Below are 17500 nucleotides of genomic sequence, written 5' to 3'. Positions count from 1 at the left end.
GAGTAGTGAGTCTTTCATGTCTGCCTACATGACCTTGCGCGCCAGGGTCTGACCATGGTGCTTTTTGCTTTTTAGCACCCGAGAAAAATGCCACTCTTGTTAAAAATTACATAGGTAGGCCTATGCTTACGTCCTATTCAATTCAATTTCAGTCCACTGTTCAGTAGGCCTATTAGGCTGCAATCAAATTCAATAGCCTATGCTCATCCACATGCACGCGAAAAACAATAACCCAAGCGGCGGGACTAATTCGATTATATTCCTTCCAAAAATGTCCGAACGTCACAAAAATCAGTTATTTGCATTGTCCGTAATTATACCAAACAAAAAGGTATCAATAGAAGAAATCAAGTCTTCAGTTTCGATAATCCACGTTACAAATCCTCAACAACAGCAAGCCATTCCTTCTCTGCTATGAGGCAGGCAACGGAACAAGTGCAGACAGTAGGCTATATGACCACGTTGATGCTGCACGGCTTGAAAGGATTCTGTCTAAATTAAATATCTTGGATAGCCTATATAGACCTAGGCCTAACTAGATTTGTTGCAATACAGATTCATTTTCTATAGCCAGAAGTGTTCCGTTGGACTGACGAAACCGAACACGATCAAGTTTGCAACTTCTTTCCCTCATGCGCTGTCCGTCAGCACCACCTGTCATTGGACGTCCGATTAGCTTTCATTACGTGCTGAGGGAAAAACTCTCGCCATTAGGCCTATGTGCTGTTGCACTGTTGTGAGGGATATCACCAAATAATTTAGATAAAAGTCAGAACATTATTTTGGCAATGAAAGGCACACAGGTGGCTGGAAGCTCAAGCAGTCTTCAGTCTGTTCATTTAAGTTTGTTGGGTGCTCTTGGATATCGGGTATCAGTTCATGTAGAGAGAAGAGTTCACCCAGGCACTCCAAAATAAGGTGTCCAAACGGGAAGTTACATTAAAAAGCCTTAAATGGTACTGGGCTGGGGTTACATTAAAAAGCCGACATGTTTCGACCTCACCAGGTCTTCATCAGGGCTACGTTCACCATTGAAAAGAAAGGCCTCCCTTAAATAGTGACATCACCACATGTGACCCATTACGCACTACACACATTTGCGCACACCAGAGAAAACAAAGATTAAAACATAGCCTAGGGTAATAAGTGATGCCACAGAAAAAAATTACCAGAAGTTCAAATAACCATCACAAAAAACAAGTAAAATCAATATCCTCATTTAGACCAGGATAGCGCATGGCATCCAGTTGGTGTATCCAAAAAGTCTCCCTCTGATTAAGTATTTTTAGCCTGTCCCCACCCCTCGGAAGAGGTTTGATATGTTCGACGCCCTGTATGCGCAGCAGAGAATCATTTTTCCCATTGTATTCATTGATCTGTTTCGCCATGGGATAGTCAAAATTGTCCACTCTGATAGCATATTTATGTTCTGCTAGCCTATCTCGCATGCGCCTTTTTGTGCGTCCGATATAAAAGAACCCTTCAGCGCAAGGACAAGCTAGGCGGTATATGACAAATGTAGAATTGCAATTAATGAAATCTCTCTGTCCATATTCTCTCGTGGTTTTAGTATCCACAAAAGATTTGGCTCGTGTAACATTTGGGCAGTGGGTGCAGTTCATACATCTATGAACTGTCGTAACAAATAAAGGACGGGACTGCTGGTGGCGATGATGTTTCTTTTTGGTCAATAACCTGTTGCGTTGTAGGGAGCGCGCTTCACTGTATGCGTTTTGGATGGCTTCCTTGGAATATTCATTAACTAATATTAACTTTCTGGATTTGACGATGTATAAAGACGCGGAGGGACAGCTGCACACCACCTTATTCAGAAAGGCGACCTCTCGGAACACCATTCTGAGAGCGGATTCATTCCATCCCCCGCATCTCATTAGAAATATTCCACACGGCCAATTCCAGAGATTAAGGCGTATCTGTGATTTCGAAAATGATTTTCACGAGCAGGCCGAGCTGATGGAGAAAAGATTCAGTGATAGAGCCTATCACCCTGAAGCCATCCAAAACGCATACAGTGAAGCGCGCTCCCTACAACGCAACACGTTATTGACCAAAAAGAAACATCATCGCCACCAGCAGTCCCGTCCTTTTTTGTTACGACATATAGTAGGCTACACAAGCGACGCGGATCAGGCAAATTATTAAGAACAATTGGTCCATTATTGAAAGTGATGCGCAACTACGTGAGGTGTTCCCAGAACCACCCATGGTGTCTTTAAAGAGTGCACCCATCCTAGGAGATAAATTAATGCGCTCTCACCTACAGGTGAAAAAGAGAGAAACCTGGCTGCGTAAACCCATTGGCACCTATAGATGTATGAAGTGCCCTCACTGCCCAAATGTTTCACAAGCCAAATCTTTTGTGGATACTAAAACCACAAGAAAATACGGACAGAGAGATTTCATTAATTGCAATTCAACATTTGTCATATACCGCCTAACTTGTCCTTGCGCTGAAGGGTTCTTTTATATCGGACGCACAAAAAGGCGCATGCGAGATAGGCTAGCAGAACATAAATATGCTATCAGAGTGGACAATTTTGACTATCCCATGGCGAAACATTTCAATGAATACCATGGTAAAAATGATTCTCTGCTGCGCATACAGGGCGTCGAACATATCAAACCTCTTCCGAGGGGTGGGGACAGGCTAAAAATACTTAATCAGAGGGAGACTTTTTGGATACACCAACTGGATGCCATGCGCTATCCTGGTCTAAATGAGGATATTGATTTTACTTGTTTTTTTGTGATGCTTATTTGTACTTCTGGTCATTTTTTTCTGTGGCATCACTTATTACCCCAGGCTATTTTTTAATCTTTGTTTTCTCTGGTGTGCGCAAATGTGTGTAGTGCGTAATGGGTCACATGTGGTGATGTCACTATTTAAGGGAGGCCTTTCTTTTCAATGGTGAACGTAGCCCTGATGAAGACCTGGTGAGGTCGAAACATGTCGGCTTTTTAATGTAACCCCAGCCCAGTACCATTTAAGGCTTTTTAATGTAACTTCCCGTTTGGACACCTTATTTTGGAGTGCCTGGGTGAACTCTTCTCTCTACATGAACTGATACCCGATATCCAAGAGCACCCAACAAACTTAAATGCAGGGACGTGCACAGGAATTTCAAAGGGCAGTTGCTCTAACCTGAAGAAAGGGCAACCCCCCCCCCCCCCCCCCACCCCCCCCCCCCCCTCCCCCCCCCCCCCCCCTCCCCCCACCCCCCCCCCCCCGCCCCCCCCCCCCCGTCTCCCCCCCCCCCCCCCCCCCCCCCCCCCCCCCCCCCCCCCCCCCCCCCCCCCCCCCCCCCCCCCCCCCCCCCCCCCCCCCCCCCCCCCCCCCCCCCCCAAAAAAAAAAAAAAAAAAAAAAACCCATCAACAATGAGCGGCCTTCAGAATTGTTTAGGAAACTGCACCATGGGTATTATTATTTTTAGTAGTAGTAGTAGAAGTAGTATATTATTGTCATAATTATTAATATTATTTTATTGTATAGTATCTTGAATGCATACCATATGATATAACATGCTAGTTTTTAAACATGTAGGCTAGGCCTACCTATTAATCATATCAGAGATGATCAGCCTTATGCCCACCTGCCCTAAATGTCTCCTGATCCACATTTCCTCATGTGTGGTATGTGGCTGTCCCTAAATTAAATGAAATTATGAGAAAAAGCCTTGATAGTTTTTAAACCTGTAACTTATCAGTCACAGAGATGATCAGTCTTATGCCTACCTGCCCTATGTGCAGAGGTCTGTGGCTCTGAGTCATTCTCATCTTAATTGAAATGAAATGAGTAAATTAATAGGCTAAATATGAGGATGCTTAATCAATTAACCCACTGTCATCTTTATAATCCTTGTAGCAGCCAAAGTAGACTTTAAGTTATAATAAATAGAAATAGTTTAGAAATGGTTAAAAAGATCATTTAATTTGAATTTGAAATTTCATTAATATGCATATTCCATGATTAAAATGATGAATAGTATATAGGAAAGCTAAAACAATAAGAATTCACAGGTTTAGGTCATTTGTTGGGTCTTTTGTAGCCTATATTAAAAATGTGTACTGTCGCTTTAAGAATTGACGAGCCGGCTTTCATTTCAGATCGCAAAGAACCGTGGCGTGGGAGCGACCAGTTCTTATCTGTTGCTCTGAAGCTCCGAGCTTCTCGCAGACTTTATAACCTTTTATTTTCATTACAGATATTTTAGTTAGTTCATGCACATTTTGTAGGCCTATGTCTTGAGAACAGTAAACGTCAGTTATCATGTGGAGTGGATTTATTTCAATTACATGAACATTGACAGTGGAAACAGTATCTTTGGGTCGGAGAATATATCAGCGTAAGAAAAAGCACTTTCCAAGCGGTCTCACCAAGATCAAACCTCTACAATCCTGAAAAAGATGCGCTGCCTCACCTGCACCTGTTCATTTTTTTTCGCAGCCAACTCCAGAGATGTGCTTCCTTTAGCTAGCCTACCCCCTTAAGTTCTCTCTTGCTTGATAAAACGACATGTCATCTGCATGTTTCTTAGTTGGGTTAGCCTTCCACAAAACAACCTGAGCCATGTAAAACGTTGACAATGACTGCAAGCTAGCTGGCTGTCGTTTTTCCCCAATATCTGAACGTGGCACACCGGCTGTCAGAATATTTAGGATCACTAAACGTCCTAAACTCGACATCGGCTTTAAGAGGCATTAATTGTGGTCATGTAATGTAATACTGTGTAGTCTGCTATGTTTCCAGCTCACCTCAGGCCGCCAGGGCAGTCGCTCTACTCCCACGACATCTTCGACATATTTTGCGTCTCTGCCCTGGTCGCATCGCATGCATGCTTGCTCTCCCTCCCCTCCCAGGATAAAGAGAACACTGAACACTGCACTGACAAATGGGGAAATCAACAAGGATGAGTTTGACTTTTTATATCAAGAACACCCCATTCGAGCTGTGTTTTACACGTTACCGAAGGTACACAAAAAAACAGGAACTAACATCCCAGGGCGGCCCATTGTTGCGGGCTGTCAGTCTCTCACTGAGCCCATCTCGCAATATGTGGACTATCACATCAAACCACTCGTGAGCGCATTGCCCTCATACCTGAAGGACACAACGGACTTCCTGAATAAACTTCAAACAATAACCTTATGTGATTCTGATCTGTTGTGCACTGTTGATGTAACCAGTCTTTATACTAACATTCCTCATGACTTAGGTCTTGACGCTTTGGAACATTTTCTCAGAAACACCAGCCAGCCCCCGACCAAACTGTTGTGGGATCTTGCCCATATCATCCTCACCATGAACACTTTTCTGTTTGAGGACACGTTCTACCACCAGGTAAAGGGCACTGCTATGGGCTCTCCATTTGCTCCTAATTATGCTAACCTTTTTATGGGCAAGTTTGAGGAAGATTTTGTACACAATACCAATGATTTTAGTCCATATGTCAAATGCTGGTTTCGCTTTATTGATGACTGTTTCTTTGTGTTTAATGGCTCTGTTGAAATGTTGCAGGAATTCCATGGGTACCTCAATACCAGGCTTGACTCCATTAAATTCACCTTAGAATTTAATGCTGATAGCATTCCCTTTCTGGATGTGCAAGTTACTCGTCGTGGCTCGACTCTACATACGTCTGTGTATCGCAAGGCGACGGATAGAAATAGCCTCTTAACTCACAGTAGCCACCACCCGCCATCTATGAAAAAAAGTTTACCATATAGCCAATTCCTGCGTGTTCGCAGAATCTGCAGCACAGATGACGAATTCGAGACCCAGGCCAAAATAGTCTACGAGCGCTTCGTCAATAAAGGATATGACACTGGTAATTTAAATGCGTGTCTGGAGAAGGCGCGCAATTCAGCGCGCGGTGCCCTACTGGAGAAACGAGTGCGTAACCACGAGGAACCACGGGTGACTATGGTCAATACATTTTCACCCCTATCTAATGACATCAAACACGTAGTAAAGAAACACTGGCACATACTTTCTAGTGACCCAACGTGTGGACAATCTTTTGCGAGCCCCCCGAGATTTGCCTATAAGAGACAAAATAATCTGCGCGATTCACTAGTAAGAGCGGATACATATACTCCACCTCGGAATTGGCTACGTGACCTCCCCCCAGGGAATTTCCCCTGTCGAAATTGCGTGAACTGCAATGCCATGATTAAAGGCGACATTTTCTCCCACCCTCGCACGGGAAAAAAGTTTTCTGTGAAGGGAAGGATAACATGTCGCACGCCTTTTGTTGTATACATGTTGAAATGCCCTTGCGGTCTTTGCTACATTGGCAAAACCAACAGGGAATTAAGACTGAGAATAATAGAACACAAGAGCAGCATAAGGCGCAAATGCGAAACATCCCCAGTAGCGCGGCATTTTAACGCTATGGGCCATGACATATGCTCTTTGAGATTCCAGGGCATAGAGCTGGTCAATCAACACAGAAGGGGGGGTGACAGGGACCGCACGTTGCTACAGAGAGAGGCGTTCTGGATCTTCACGCTTCAGACGGTGCACCCTGGCGGCCTTAATGAGGAATTGGAATTGAATTGCTTTATTTGAGTCGGTTGTAATACAATGACACTTGTATGGAAATGCTATTATTATGATTATTTTTTATTTTATTTTTTTCTGTCACGCAGGGTATGGTGTGTCTATTCATTCATTGTTTTTTTCTTTATGATTCACATGTATATATTTTATTTTTTCCCACGGCTTACGTGGCAATTAGCTGACGTCATGACTGGTCTTTTTAAAAACCACCCTGCCTACATCCTCTGTAAAGACGCTGAAGAAGGCTTAGGCCGAAACGTCTGTCTGTCTGCCATGCTAACCCAGTATTAAAACTGCAAGAAATTGATCCGGGAGTGCGGCTTTTTTACTATACATGCTCCCCCCTCCCTCCCATGTAGAGCTGCGCGTGCCCCCCCCCCGCAACGCGCATGCTGCCCCTCCCTTTGCCTATCTCTCGAGGTGCAGGTGAATCTGAATTTGAAAACTTAATTTAGGAAGCTTCAATCAAAAATACGAATTGCAAAGCAAATCAGTTGAAACATGAAATCTTGCCTATTTTTCCGAAGCATATCTACACCTGGCTGTCGGGTTTTTTGCTACCTAAACGTGGCGCTGGCTGGCTGTCAGATGTATGATAACTAAAAGTTCTAAACTCAACATTGTTGATAATACACTGCAAAAAATGAAAATCTGTACAAGTGTAATATACTTGAATTCAGCATTTTGGTCTCATTAGACTTGTTTTTGAATGTATTTTCTTGGTAAGACTGACTATTGTTAAGATGAATTGACTTGTTTCAAGAAAATTCATCTTTTTTTATCCTACCTAGATAATAAAACTCGTTCTGAGCAGCTTTTTTCTTAAAATAGAACATATACTGACAGAGTCGCATTAACAATTAGACTGTGAGTACATTTTTACTTGTTTCAAGACAATAAGACAATCCAAATGAACCTGTTTTAAGAACTGGCTCGATCAAGATATTCTAGCTAATCAACTGTGATTGCATAAAAATGAATAGGGCCAATGAGATTTCCATTCAAGATTCATAGCTTTGACATTTCTGTTGTCTGTGCAGCATTTGGCATAGCAATTTCATGATTGTAAATCTGTATCCCATCTCAATGTGTCAAACACTTGAAATTCACCGCAAAATATACTGTAGATGAATCACTAAAATATATATATAAAAAAATAGGGAGTCCCATATCTGTGATTATTGTCTTTCCTAATTGTTACCAAGAAACATCCATTTCAGAGATGATATTCAAAAAATCTAATCTTTGAACTGACATATGCCTCTGACGCCTTGATACCGCTGATGTGTGGCCCAATTCTTTTTCATGAGCAAATATACTGTTTGTTTGATGGGTAGGCTACTTTCGTCAATTTTGCTATGATTGTATTTATTTTATTTTTTTTAAGATTGTTTTTGGTCTTTTTTACAACTTTATTGATGACAGGACAGTTTGAGAGGTGGACAGGAGGCGAATGGGTAGAAAGATGGGAAGGGGTCGGCAAATGACCCGGACCGGGAATCGAACCCGGGTCGGCCACACGGCAGACGAGTGCCCTACCAGTTGCCCACGGCAGGGCCATTTTGCTTTGATTTACAAGACATTTGCAGACATTTTATAGGCCTAATTTAATTTAGAAATTTAGAATAAAAAAATAATGCTTTGACTCTAACCTCATGCACACGTGTCTCATCAAAGTACCCAGTGTGAAGGTAAATGTTGCATATAATGTTGTTTAGGGGGCACGTTGTTGTTCAGGATGCTGCTTTTTAAAGATGCTGCTCTGTCTCAGTTTTTGTAAAGTTTCCGTCATCAGAGCAAAAAAGGTTGTGAGTTATTTCACTTAATTCTATGATAAGATGTATAGCATGGTCCTTGCTGCTGATAAAAACAAAAGTGAATATCTTCAGAAATATCAGCATCTGTCCAGACGACATTTTTAGTTTATCTATCCTTAGATTCTATCGTTACACTAATTGGACATGTCTTGTATAGGCCTATTAATATGCAAACCTAGGCCTATAGCCTACCTGAAGTTATAACATCTAGATCAATATGATTTGACAAAATAAAGTGCTTCAATGCACGTTTTATTTCCTTTTGCACAACTGCAACAGCAAGGGCAACAGGTTTTTTTGTGTTCATTTAAGGCACACTCAAAAAATGTTTCTGGGTCCTGGTAAATATTAAGAAATATGTATACAAACAATTTAAGGAATATTGAAATCATATAAACACCATTTGAACTGTCCGCGTATTAACTTTTAAACAAATAATCTAAACAAATAATGTAGGCCTATGCACTTGAAAAAAGCTCATAATATTAACTGACATGCACATCACACTCCAGAACAGTAGGTGGCAGTAAGAAATGAATCGCCTATTGTCGAAACACATTTTCATTGACAGTATTTATCTTCTTCCTGCTGGCACCAAGTTGTTACCTTATTGGTACAGAAATATTTTACATAAATCAAAACTATATATGTGAAATTCATGCTGTAATTCAGGTGGGATAACAAACAAAAACAAAAAAAAATCACCAAAGGGTAAAACCGGAAATGGAATTACGTCACTTCCTGTTCGTCAGTTGGTCTCCTGCTTTGAAATTGAGGCAATCGTTTTCAGCCGGGTAAGTTTCACAATCCGTTTCAATCCTTGTCATCTTTGGCAATATGCTTGTATTAAGACACTATTACAGTCATTTGTGAAGTATACTACGCTATTGTGATGTTTTTGGCGCTTTTGTCTGTATGGAAAGTTAACTGATACGAATATTGTTAGATCATGCTGTGTGATCTGACAAGCTGTTTGTCTTGCATTCAAATATCCACTCTTAAACATTAGCTTATCTTGTGCAACATCTTTAGGAGTAAAAAAAAAAAAAAACCTTAAGGTTTATCGAGTCTGAAGTGTAATTTACCAGCATAATTATTTTAAACATAATTTAACACCTGCTGCTGTTTAGCTTAGCAGCTAGCTATTGCTCTCTAGCTTGCTATTGCCCTGTAATGCCCCACATGTTACTCAAAATATGTATTATATTTTTTGTAATGGGCGTCACTATTGGCCAGTCCTGAATATCACCTTTGAAAAGCCATGTTTGCCGATATTGTGAGAAAAGGTTCATCTCTGTTTTTCAACTTGACAGATGGTTACCCCCTGTGCTAGTGGAAGATGTGACTTTGAAGACAGTCATTGTAAAAGGTAGGATTTTTGTCCATTATGTCCTTTACCCTCTGCTTGAACACTTTACTTACACCAAAGCAAAATGAGGATAAAAATATTTTTTAGCCAATTAGCTGTCATTTTCATGTTGGCATGGTGTCAACAGTTATTTTGTATTGTATGAAATATGGATATGGTGAAAAATATTTTAATTCACTTTAATTTCACGCTGTCTTAAGTGGCTGTAGTCACGTTATTTACCAATATTCTTAAATGGTGACAATATTCCCCAGTCTAAAAAGTGGTGACGATGTATTTGATATGGCAGATTATATTTGGTTGAGGCTACTCTACTCTCCTTGACCCCTGGTCTCAATTTAGGTTTTACAAGAAGTCAGTCAATGCCATTGTGATGTTAGCCCTCATCTTATCTTGTAATTTCTGTAACATCAACTCCAGCAGTCTAATTATGTGTTTTGTCATAGGTGCAAAAGGCTTGTCTAAGATAAGCTGGCAGTCTACACCGCATGGCCTGCGTTGCTGACATTAAGTGAAGTAAGTGTGGTGGTACATTATGTCATAACAGATAGTATTTAAGTGTTGTTGTATGTCTGTCCTGTAGGATGTCTTTGTGGCTTGACCACAGGTGTTGCCCCACCTGCAGGCCCAGAGATAGAAAGTCACAGGACAGACAGGACGCACAACACAACTGGGCCTGACAACCATGTAATTTTCTTGTAATGTGTCTTTGACAGGTTAATGCAGAGTTCCTGTGCCTGACAGATACTTGAGGAAGCATCTTGGAGGTTGTCAAGGAGAAGGGAGGCGTTGCCAGAAGGAAGGTAGGATAACTCATGGCTCCAGCAGCTAATGGAAACATTGTGTTTGAGTTGCAAACAATCTAATGAAGTTGGGTATTAGGTATTAGAAGGTCAGACATTAGGTGTGGGAGATGCATGGCCCACCTCTAGGTTCACTGACTCTGAATTTTGAACAGTTCTGATTATGGTGTTCACAAACGATCTGCACCCCAATAAAGAGAGCATGCGATAAATGGCACCTGCATATCACTGACAAGCACACTATTAAATGCCCCCTATTAGTGGCCATGGTTGTCATTCACTAGATATCAGCATTTTTACATTTAGTGCCATTAAAGCTACATAAAAAAGTGTGTGCACAGTGTTAAGCTTTCTGCATTTTCTTTTTCCACCATCAGGACTGGAGTGGCGAAGTGATCCAAAGGCAGACTGCACATCTACGTATATGGTTTGCAAGGAACATCCCGTGCCAGAGACTGTGATACAAGGCATGGAGCTGTACAGTGAACTCGGAGCATCTCTTGTGCATGTGTGATGCTGTTTGGACTCGGTTACCGGTATATACCCTCAATCTCAACTCTGTGGATTTGGATTTACAATTTTAAGTATCCAGATGAACTGAAATATATGTTCTGGTGAATTTGGAAAATATGCCCAAAAGGTCCAATCACTATAAACTACAGTAAATATGTTGGACACTGGCAATCTCAGGTTCTAAGCCATTGTATAAAAGGACAATCCATCGCATTTCTATTAATACTTTTGTGTGCTGTTCTCTGATCTGAGTTGATGATTTTTTTTGTCCTTTTTTGTCTTTTGTCAGCATGGCATTGAGTATCATTGAGGGGCTTTTTTCTAAACATTGGCTACGCAGATTAAAAGATGAGCACTATAAGGAAAGGCGTAATAACGCCTCAGTAGCACTTCATGGACACATTGATATCAACATTTCTCTCTCCCTCTCCTCCCCCACTTTGAGAAAGAATCAAAGAGTCAAAAGTGCTCCTGCGGGCAGTTGGTTAATTCTAAAATGTCCATTCACAAATAACATCTTTTTCATGAATGTCTAAGTAAATAAGTGAGTAAATAGACACATACTGTTCTGATGAGAGTATGCTTTTCGGCCAAAGATATCTGACTGCATATCTGACCCAAGGGATTATGACATTACTTAGAATTTGATGGTGGTTGTAAGCATTCATGAAAAAGATGACATTTCTGAACAGGCCACATTAATTAATGTGTTACAGTACACTGATAATTTCAGGTTTTCTGTTTAATCATACGATTATATTGTCAAGATTTTGGTGTTTTATTATCGTTTGACTGCATGTTTGTCCAGCTGATGAAATATTAATAAAAGAAATGTTTTGAAGTTCTTGTCAAGTATATTTTTCTCATACACCTAAACAAGATATTAATTCTACATGAGAAAATAAGTATTCTAGCTAAGAAAATCAGACTAGTTTTAAGACTTTAAATGAGCTGGAAACAAGTAAATTTGCCTTGTTTTAAGCGTCTTGTATGCTTGTTTTGAGCAATAATTTCTTGGAGGACATCTAATTCTAAGCAATAATGACTAATAAAGGAGAAGAAATTGCTTAAAATAAGAGCAAAAATCTTAACAAGCAACAGAAAAATAAGATTTTTATACTTGTTTCAAGTGTTTTTCTATACCTACCGCTTAGATTTTATTTTCTTGTTTTAAGAATTCTTAACAAGTCCAATTTGCTCGCTGCACTGGCAGATTATTTTGCTCAAAATAAGCAATTTTTCACCTAAAACACTATATTTNTTACTTATTTTTTTAGAGGGCTTTTTTGCAGTGTAGAGAGGTTGATTGTGAGCATTTTGTACCCTAATATGTAGACTGTGTGTAGGGCTCTAGCCGACACCCAGGCATCTTCAAAATCTTTCGTGTCTCTTATAGACGCTCAAGCGCCTGTCGCGTGCCTTCTCCCTCCCCACCGGAGTTGTTGCGTAGGCCTAGTACTACCTCACATCGCTCGTGCCCATTCTCGACGGGTCTGATGAATTTGTATGACTGACTTAAGTCTTTATTGTACAAAACTTCAATCAAAATTATGAATTATAAAGAAATCAAATGATATTGAAATATTAAATTATAATTGCCAAATTATTTTCCCCTCCCTTGGAAGGGCAATATCAGCCAATGTGGGCAAAAGGGCCGTTGCTCGGGCACCGTGGGCAACTATACTGTGCACGTGCCTGCTTAAATGAACAGACTGAAGACTGCTTGAGCTTCCAGCCACCTGTGTGCCTTTCATTGCCAAAATAATGTTCTGACTTTTATCTAAATTATTTGGTGATATCCCTCACAACAGTGCAACAGCACATAGGCCTAATGGCGAGAGTTTTTCCCTCAGCATGTAATGAAAGCTAATCGGACGTCCAATGACAGGTGGTGCTGACGGACAGCGCATGAGGGAAAGAAGTTGCAAACTTGATCGTGTTCGGTTTCGTCAGTCCAATGGAACACTTCTGGCTATAGAAAATGAATCTGTATTGCAACAAATCTAGTTAGGCCTAGGTCTATATAGGCTATCCAAGATATTTAATTTAGACAGAATCCTTCAAGCCGTGCAGCATCAACGTGGTCATATAGCCTAGGCCTACTGTCTGCACTTGTTCCGTTGCCTGCCTCATAGCAGAGAAGGAATGGCTTGCTGTTGTTGAGGATTTCTAACGTGGATTATCGAAACTGAAGACTTGATTTCTTCTATTGATACCTTTTTGTTTGGTATAATTACGGACAATGCAAATAACTGATTTTTGTGACGTTCGGACATTTTTGGAAGGAATATAATCGAATTAGTCCCGCCGCTTGGGTTATTGTTTTTCGCGTGCATGTGGATGAGCATAGGCTATTGAATTTGATTGCAGCCTAATAGGCCTACTGAACAGTGGATTGCAATTGAATTGAATAGGACGTAAGCATACCTATGTATTTTTTTAACAAGAGTGGCATTTTTCTCGGGTGCTAAAAAGCAAAAAGCACCATGGTCAGACCCTGGCGCGCAAGGTCATGTAGGCAGACATGAAAGACTCACTACTCCACGGGCAAATATCGGGAAAAATTAAGCACCACCAGCATGGACAGCTCCCCACGAGTGACTTATAATGGTTGGTCTTTTCCTGGGGTTTGATTCATGTTGTTTGGGGGAAAATATTAAAATAGCCTTTGTAATGGTAAGAATATTTCCAAAGAGCCAAGATGGGGCTTAAGATCAATATGGGCCAGGTTTGTCTCCGTGCGCGCGCGCACACACACACACACACACACACACACACACACACACACACACACACACACACACACACACACACACACACACACACACACACACACACACACACACACACTCTCTCTCTCTCTCTCTCTCTCTCTCTCTCTCTCTCTCTCTCTCGCCACATATTTAATGTCGCTGTAAATTGGTGTAATGTAGCAGAAAGTGCGAGACATTCGCTGGCCTCGTTGCACGCAACACGTTGTGAAATGATTTCTTAACGGTTTTAACCGCATCATTCGCGACTCTCGAGCAGTTTGATAACTGAGAAGAATGAGAGAGAGAGAGGGCAGTGACTACCATGTCACTGAGACTATGTGTGTGTGTTGTGCCTAGTGAATCCAAGTGCAGAAAATACATATCCATATAGTTTATTACATAATGCACCATGTTATTACATTTCCATCAAAAAAAAAAGTTGCGGCCGCATTCCGTAATAAATTTCGCATTTTGTAATAATTTATTACAAGATAAGAAAAAAGTTATTACGAAATGCGTTCAAGAAATGTATTACGAAATGCGTAAATTATTACACAATGCGGCGATTGTCACCGCATTATGTAATAATTTGTTACATTATTACATATTGCACCGTTATTACATAATGCGGCGTTACAGGCGTTCACCAAACGTCAAGTGGACCTCGGAAAAGCACGGGCTTGATTCCTCTCTACCTTTTTTAACTGGGAGGATAACTTTGTTTGTGTGTGTGTGTGTGTGTGTGTGTGTGTGTGTGTGTGTGTGTGTGTGTGTGCGTTTGCGTCTGTTACCTGTTGTGTGTGTGTTACCTGTTGTGCCTGTAGCCTGTGTTGCAGCTGCAGTCGGAGGGCGTTGGGCTGGTGTGTGTGTGTGTGTGTGTGTGTGTGTGTGTGTGTCGATGTGTTGTGGTGTGTGTGTGTGTGTGTGTGTGTGTGGTGTGTGTGTGTGTTACCTGTAGCGTGTGTGTGTGTGTGTGTGTGTGTGTGTGTTACCTGTTGTGCCTGTAGCCTGTGCTGCAGCTGTAGTCGGAGGGCGTTGGGCTGGTGTGTGTGTGTGTGTGTGTGTGTGTGTGTGTGTGTGTGTGTGTGTGTGTGTGTGTGTGTGTGTGTGTGTGTGTGTGTTACCTGTTGTGCCTGTAGCCTGTGCTGCAGCTGTAGTCGGAGGGCGTTGGGCTGGTGTGTGTGTGTGTCTGTGTCTGTGTCTGTGTGTGTTGGTGTGTGTGTGTGTGTGTGTGTGTGTGTGTGTGTGTGTGTGTGTGTGTGTGTGTGTGTGTGTTACCTGTTGTGCCTGTAGCCTGTGCTGCAGCTGTAGTCGGAGCGCGTTGGGCTGGGGGGGCACCCCCACCCCCGGCGGTCTCATGCCCGGCCGCTGCATGCGCAGCTGCATGGGGTATCCGGGCCGCTGGCCCATCTGCACCTGCATGCCGTGGAAACCGGCCACCCCCCCGGGGCCCCCCGAGGGGTCCTGCATCGGGCTGTAGTCGCCCTGGGCCATGTGACCTGGGGGGTGGGGGACGGGGGAGGAGGAGGGAGGAGGGGTGCGCAAAAACATGGTCAGGGTGCGATTTGTCGGAAAACCAGAAGGGGGGATATGTTTCAGATTTCAAGCAATATCAATGGAATTACATCCAGGGCTGTGATCATAATCATGGCCTAAAAAGGGGCCCCTATCGCTACAGGTAGCTGTGCCAATCCCCCCCCATCCCCCCATACAAATCGCACTTTGCTACATGCTACAATGCATCACACGGATGCATCATGACAGTGCTTCCACTAGCTTAGCGACACTGCTCCCTCTTTTAATACAAGTTGTATTGTATAGTATTGTATGACACCAGTAGGGTGGGGTGGCGTCCGCGCCAATGTCTTATCCTGAGCGTATCGCTCGGTGCGTAATTCCAAGAGCAGTATAATGAAAAGGATGAAAGGAGTCGCACACTGGAGCTGAATGCAAAATCAAAAACTGTATTAAACAAAGCCGAAAAAAGGAAATAAAACCGACAGACAGGGAACAAACGTTTCGGGTCTAGCCCATCATCAGCGTTCCCAGTTTTATTTCCTTTTTTCGGCTTTGTTTAATACAGTTTTTGATTCTGCATTCAGCTCCAGTGTGCGACTCCTTTCTTCCCTTTCATTGTATGACACCAGAAATCGATTATTTAACCAACATAAAAAGTAACATCATTGTTTGAATGGTCGGTGAACATCCACCACAACGAATACAATCTCCAGTCCAGAAGATGTCGCTGTAGAGTGGCTGGTTCTAGAATCTAACACTGTGCAGTCTGGTTCTCGCACACACAAACACACACCACTCCAAATGAAGATTCTATGAGCGTCTACATTAGACATGGTGTGTCTAAGGTTGGTGATGACAGTATGTTGCATCTTGTGTAGGGGGTCTGCAAGATAAGCACATCTTTGCACCATCTGTGGTTTGGGGTATCAGTGTGATTGCAAAGACGTTTCATTCCTGCCGTGTTTATCGCCCCTCGCTGACTTGTTGTGGGGAAGTGTGTTGCTAGCAGCGCGACGAACGCACGCACGCACGCACGCACGCACGCACGCCCATAGTGTTGCCGGGTTTAATCAACCACTTCCTCAACTTGTCAACTGAACGACGCGGGGCAAAATAATTGTTATTACAGCGCTTTTAAAAATAAATTTGGTCAATGATTAAGTGTAACAGTGTTAGATAAGCAATAAGCCACTTGAGGCCGTTTGCTTGTGCTCGATTTATAAAAGGTAAGGGGAGGTTTACTAGCCTGATAAACCAGCCTAAATGTGAGACTGGAGTAATTTAGTCTGGCCCCGATGAACGATACCTCGGACGATTGCTGATGAGAACAACCTGTTGTTTTTTCAAACCGTGCCGGCGCTCTGACCAATCGGCGATCTTTGCCGTTGATGTGCTTTCCCAAAGTTGTTGCAAGCTTCGTCGTCACTCCCTCAAAACCCCGCCCGCATTGATTCAAAACAAATCTCTGCGTTGTAATTGGTTTTGCTAGACTCAGGGCACAGTGTTCAAAACGATCTCGGATCCGAGGCCAGACCCACTCGCAGCTGAAAAATTTTGGCGTCCAGCAGGTGGCGCTGGTTTACCAGGCTAGAGGTTTACTGGGGGGTAGACCGGAAGCTTACCTGGGGGCGGGCAATACTGCTGGGTGGGTGGGTGTGTGTGTGTGGGGGGGTTAGACCGGAAGCTTACCTGGGGGCGGGCAATACTGCTGGGTGGGTGTGTGTGTTTGTGGGGGGTTTAGACCGGGAGCTTACCTGGGGGCGGGCCATACTGCTGGGTGGGTGTGTGTGTGTGTGTGGTGGGATAGACCGGGAGCTTACCTGGGGGCGGGCCATACTGCTGGGGGGGGTAGACCGGGAGTTTGGGCTCCAGCAGCATCCCACTGGGGTCACCACCACCTGGGAACTGGTCAGACTCCATGGACTGGCCCTGATGGACACACACACACACACACACACACGCACACACACACACACACACACACACACACACACACACACACACACACACGCACACACACACACAGAGGTCATAACCAGGGGACTGCATTTGCTTCATAGACTAGCACTGATGTGGACGGGACACGCACGCACGCACGCACGCACACACGCACGCACGCACTAGATGATGACTGGGGTCCCTCAGA

At 42.9% G+C, this 17500-nt stretch overlaps 1 protein-coding gene and 1 long non-coding RNA gene across 2 annotated transcripts in view; one reads left to right on the top strand and one right to left on the bottom strand.

Annotated features, from left to right (window-relative positions):
- Positions 1–17500, bottom strand: part of ncoa2 (nuclear receptor coactivator 2) — a 111724-nt gene that overhangs the window by 24257 nt on the left and 69967 nt on the right. Inside the window, exons 18-19 of the mRNA XM_063206385.1 lie at positions 17175–17283; positions 15115–15335 (exon numbers count right to left, since the gene is read on the bottom strand). Coding sequence (XP_063062455.1) covers positions 15115–15335; positions 17175–17283 — 330 coding nt within the window. The remainder of the gene's footprint in view (positions 1–15114; positions 15336–17174; positions 17284–17500) is intronic.
- On the top strand, positions 8542–11409 carry LOC134455363 (uncharacterized). The gene is made up of 5 exons (XR_010036100.1): positions 8542–9192; positions 9712–9767; positions 10214–10283; positions 10484–10570; positions 10948–11409. It is a non-coding gene; the product is annotated as an uncharacterized LOC134455363 (long non-coding RNA).

This window comes from Engraulis encrasicolus, chromosome 9 (assembly GCF_034702125.1).
Source record: "Engraulis encrasicolus isolate BLACKSEA-1 chromosome 9, IST_EnEncr_1.0, whole genome shotgun sequence".
Lineage (NCBI taxonomy): Eukaryota > Metazoa > Chordata > Actinopteri > Clupeiformes > Engraulidae > Engraulis > Engraulis encrasicolus.
This window is presented reverse-complemented; position numbering and strand designations above follow the sequence as displayed.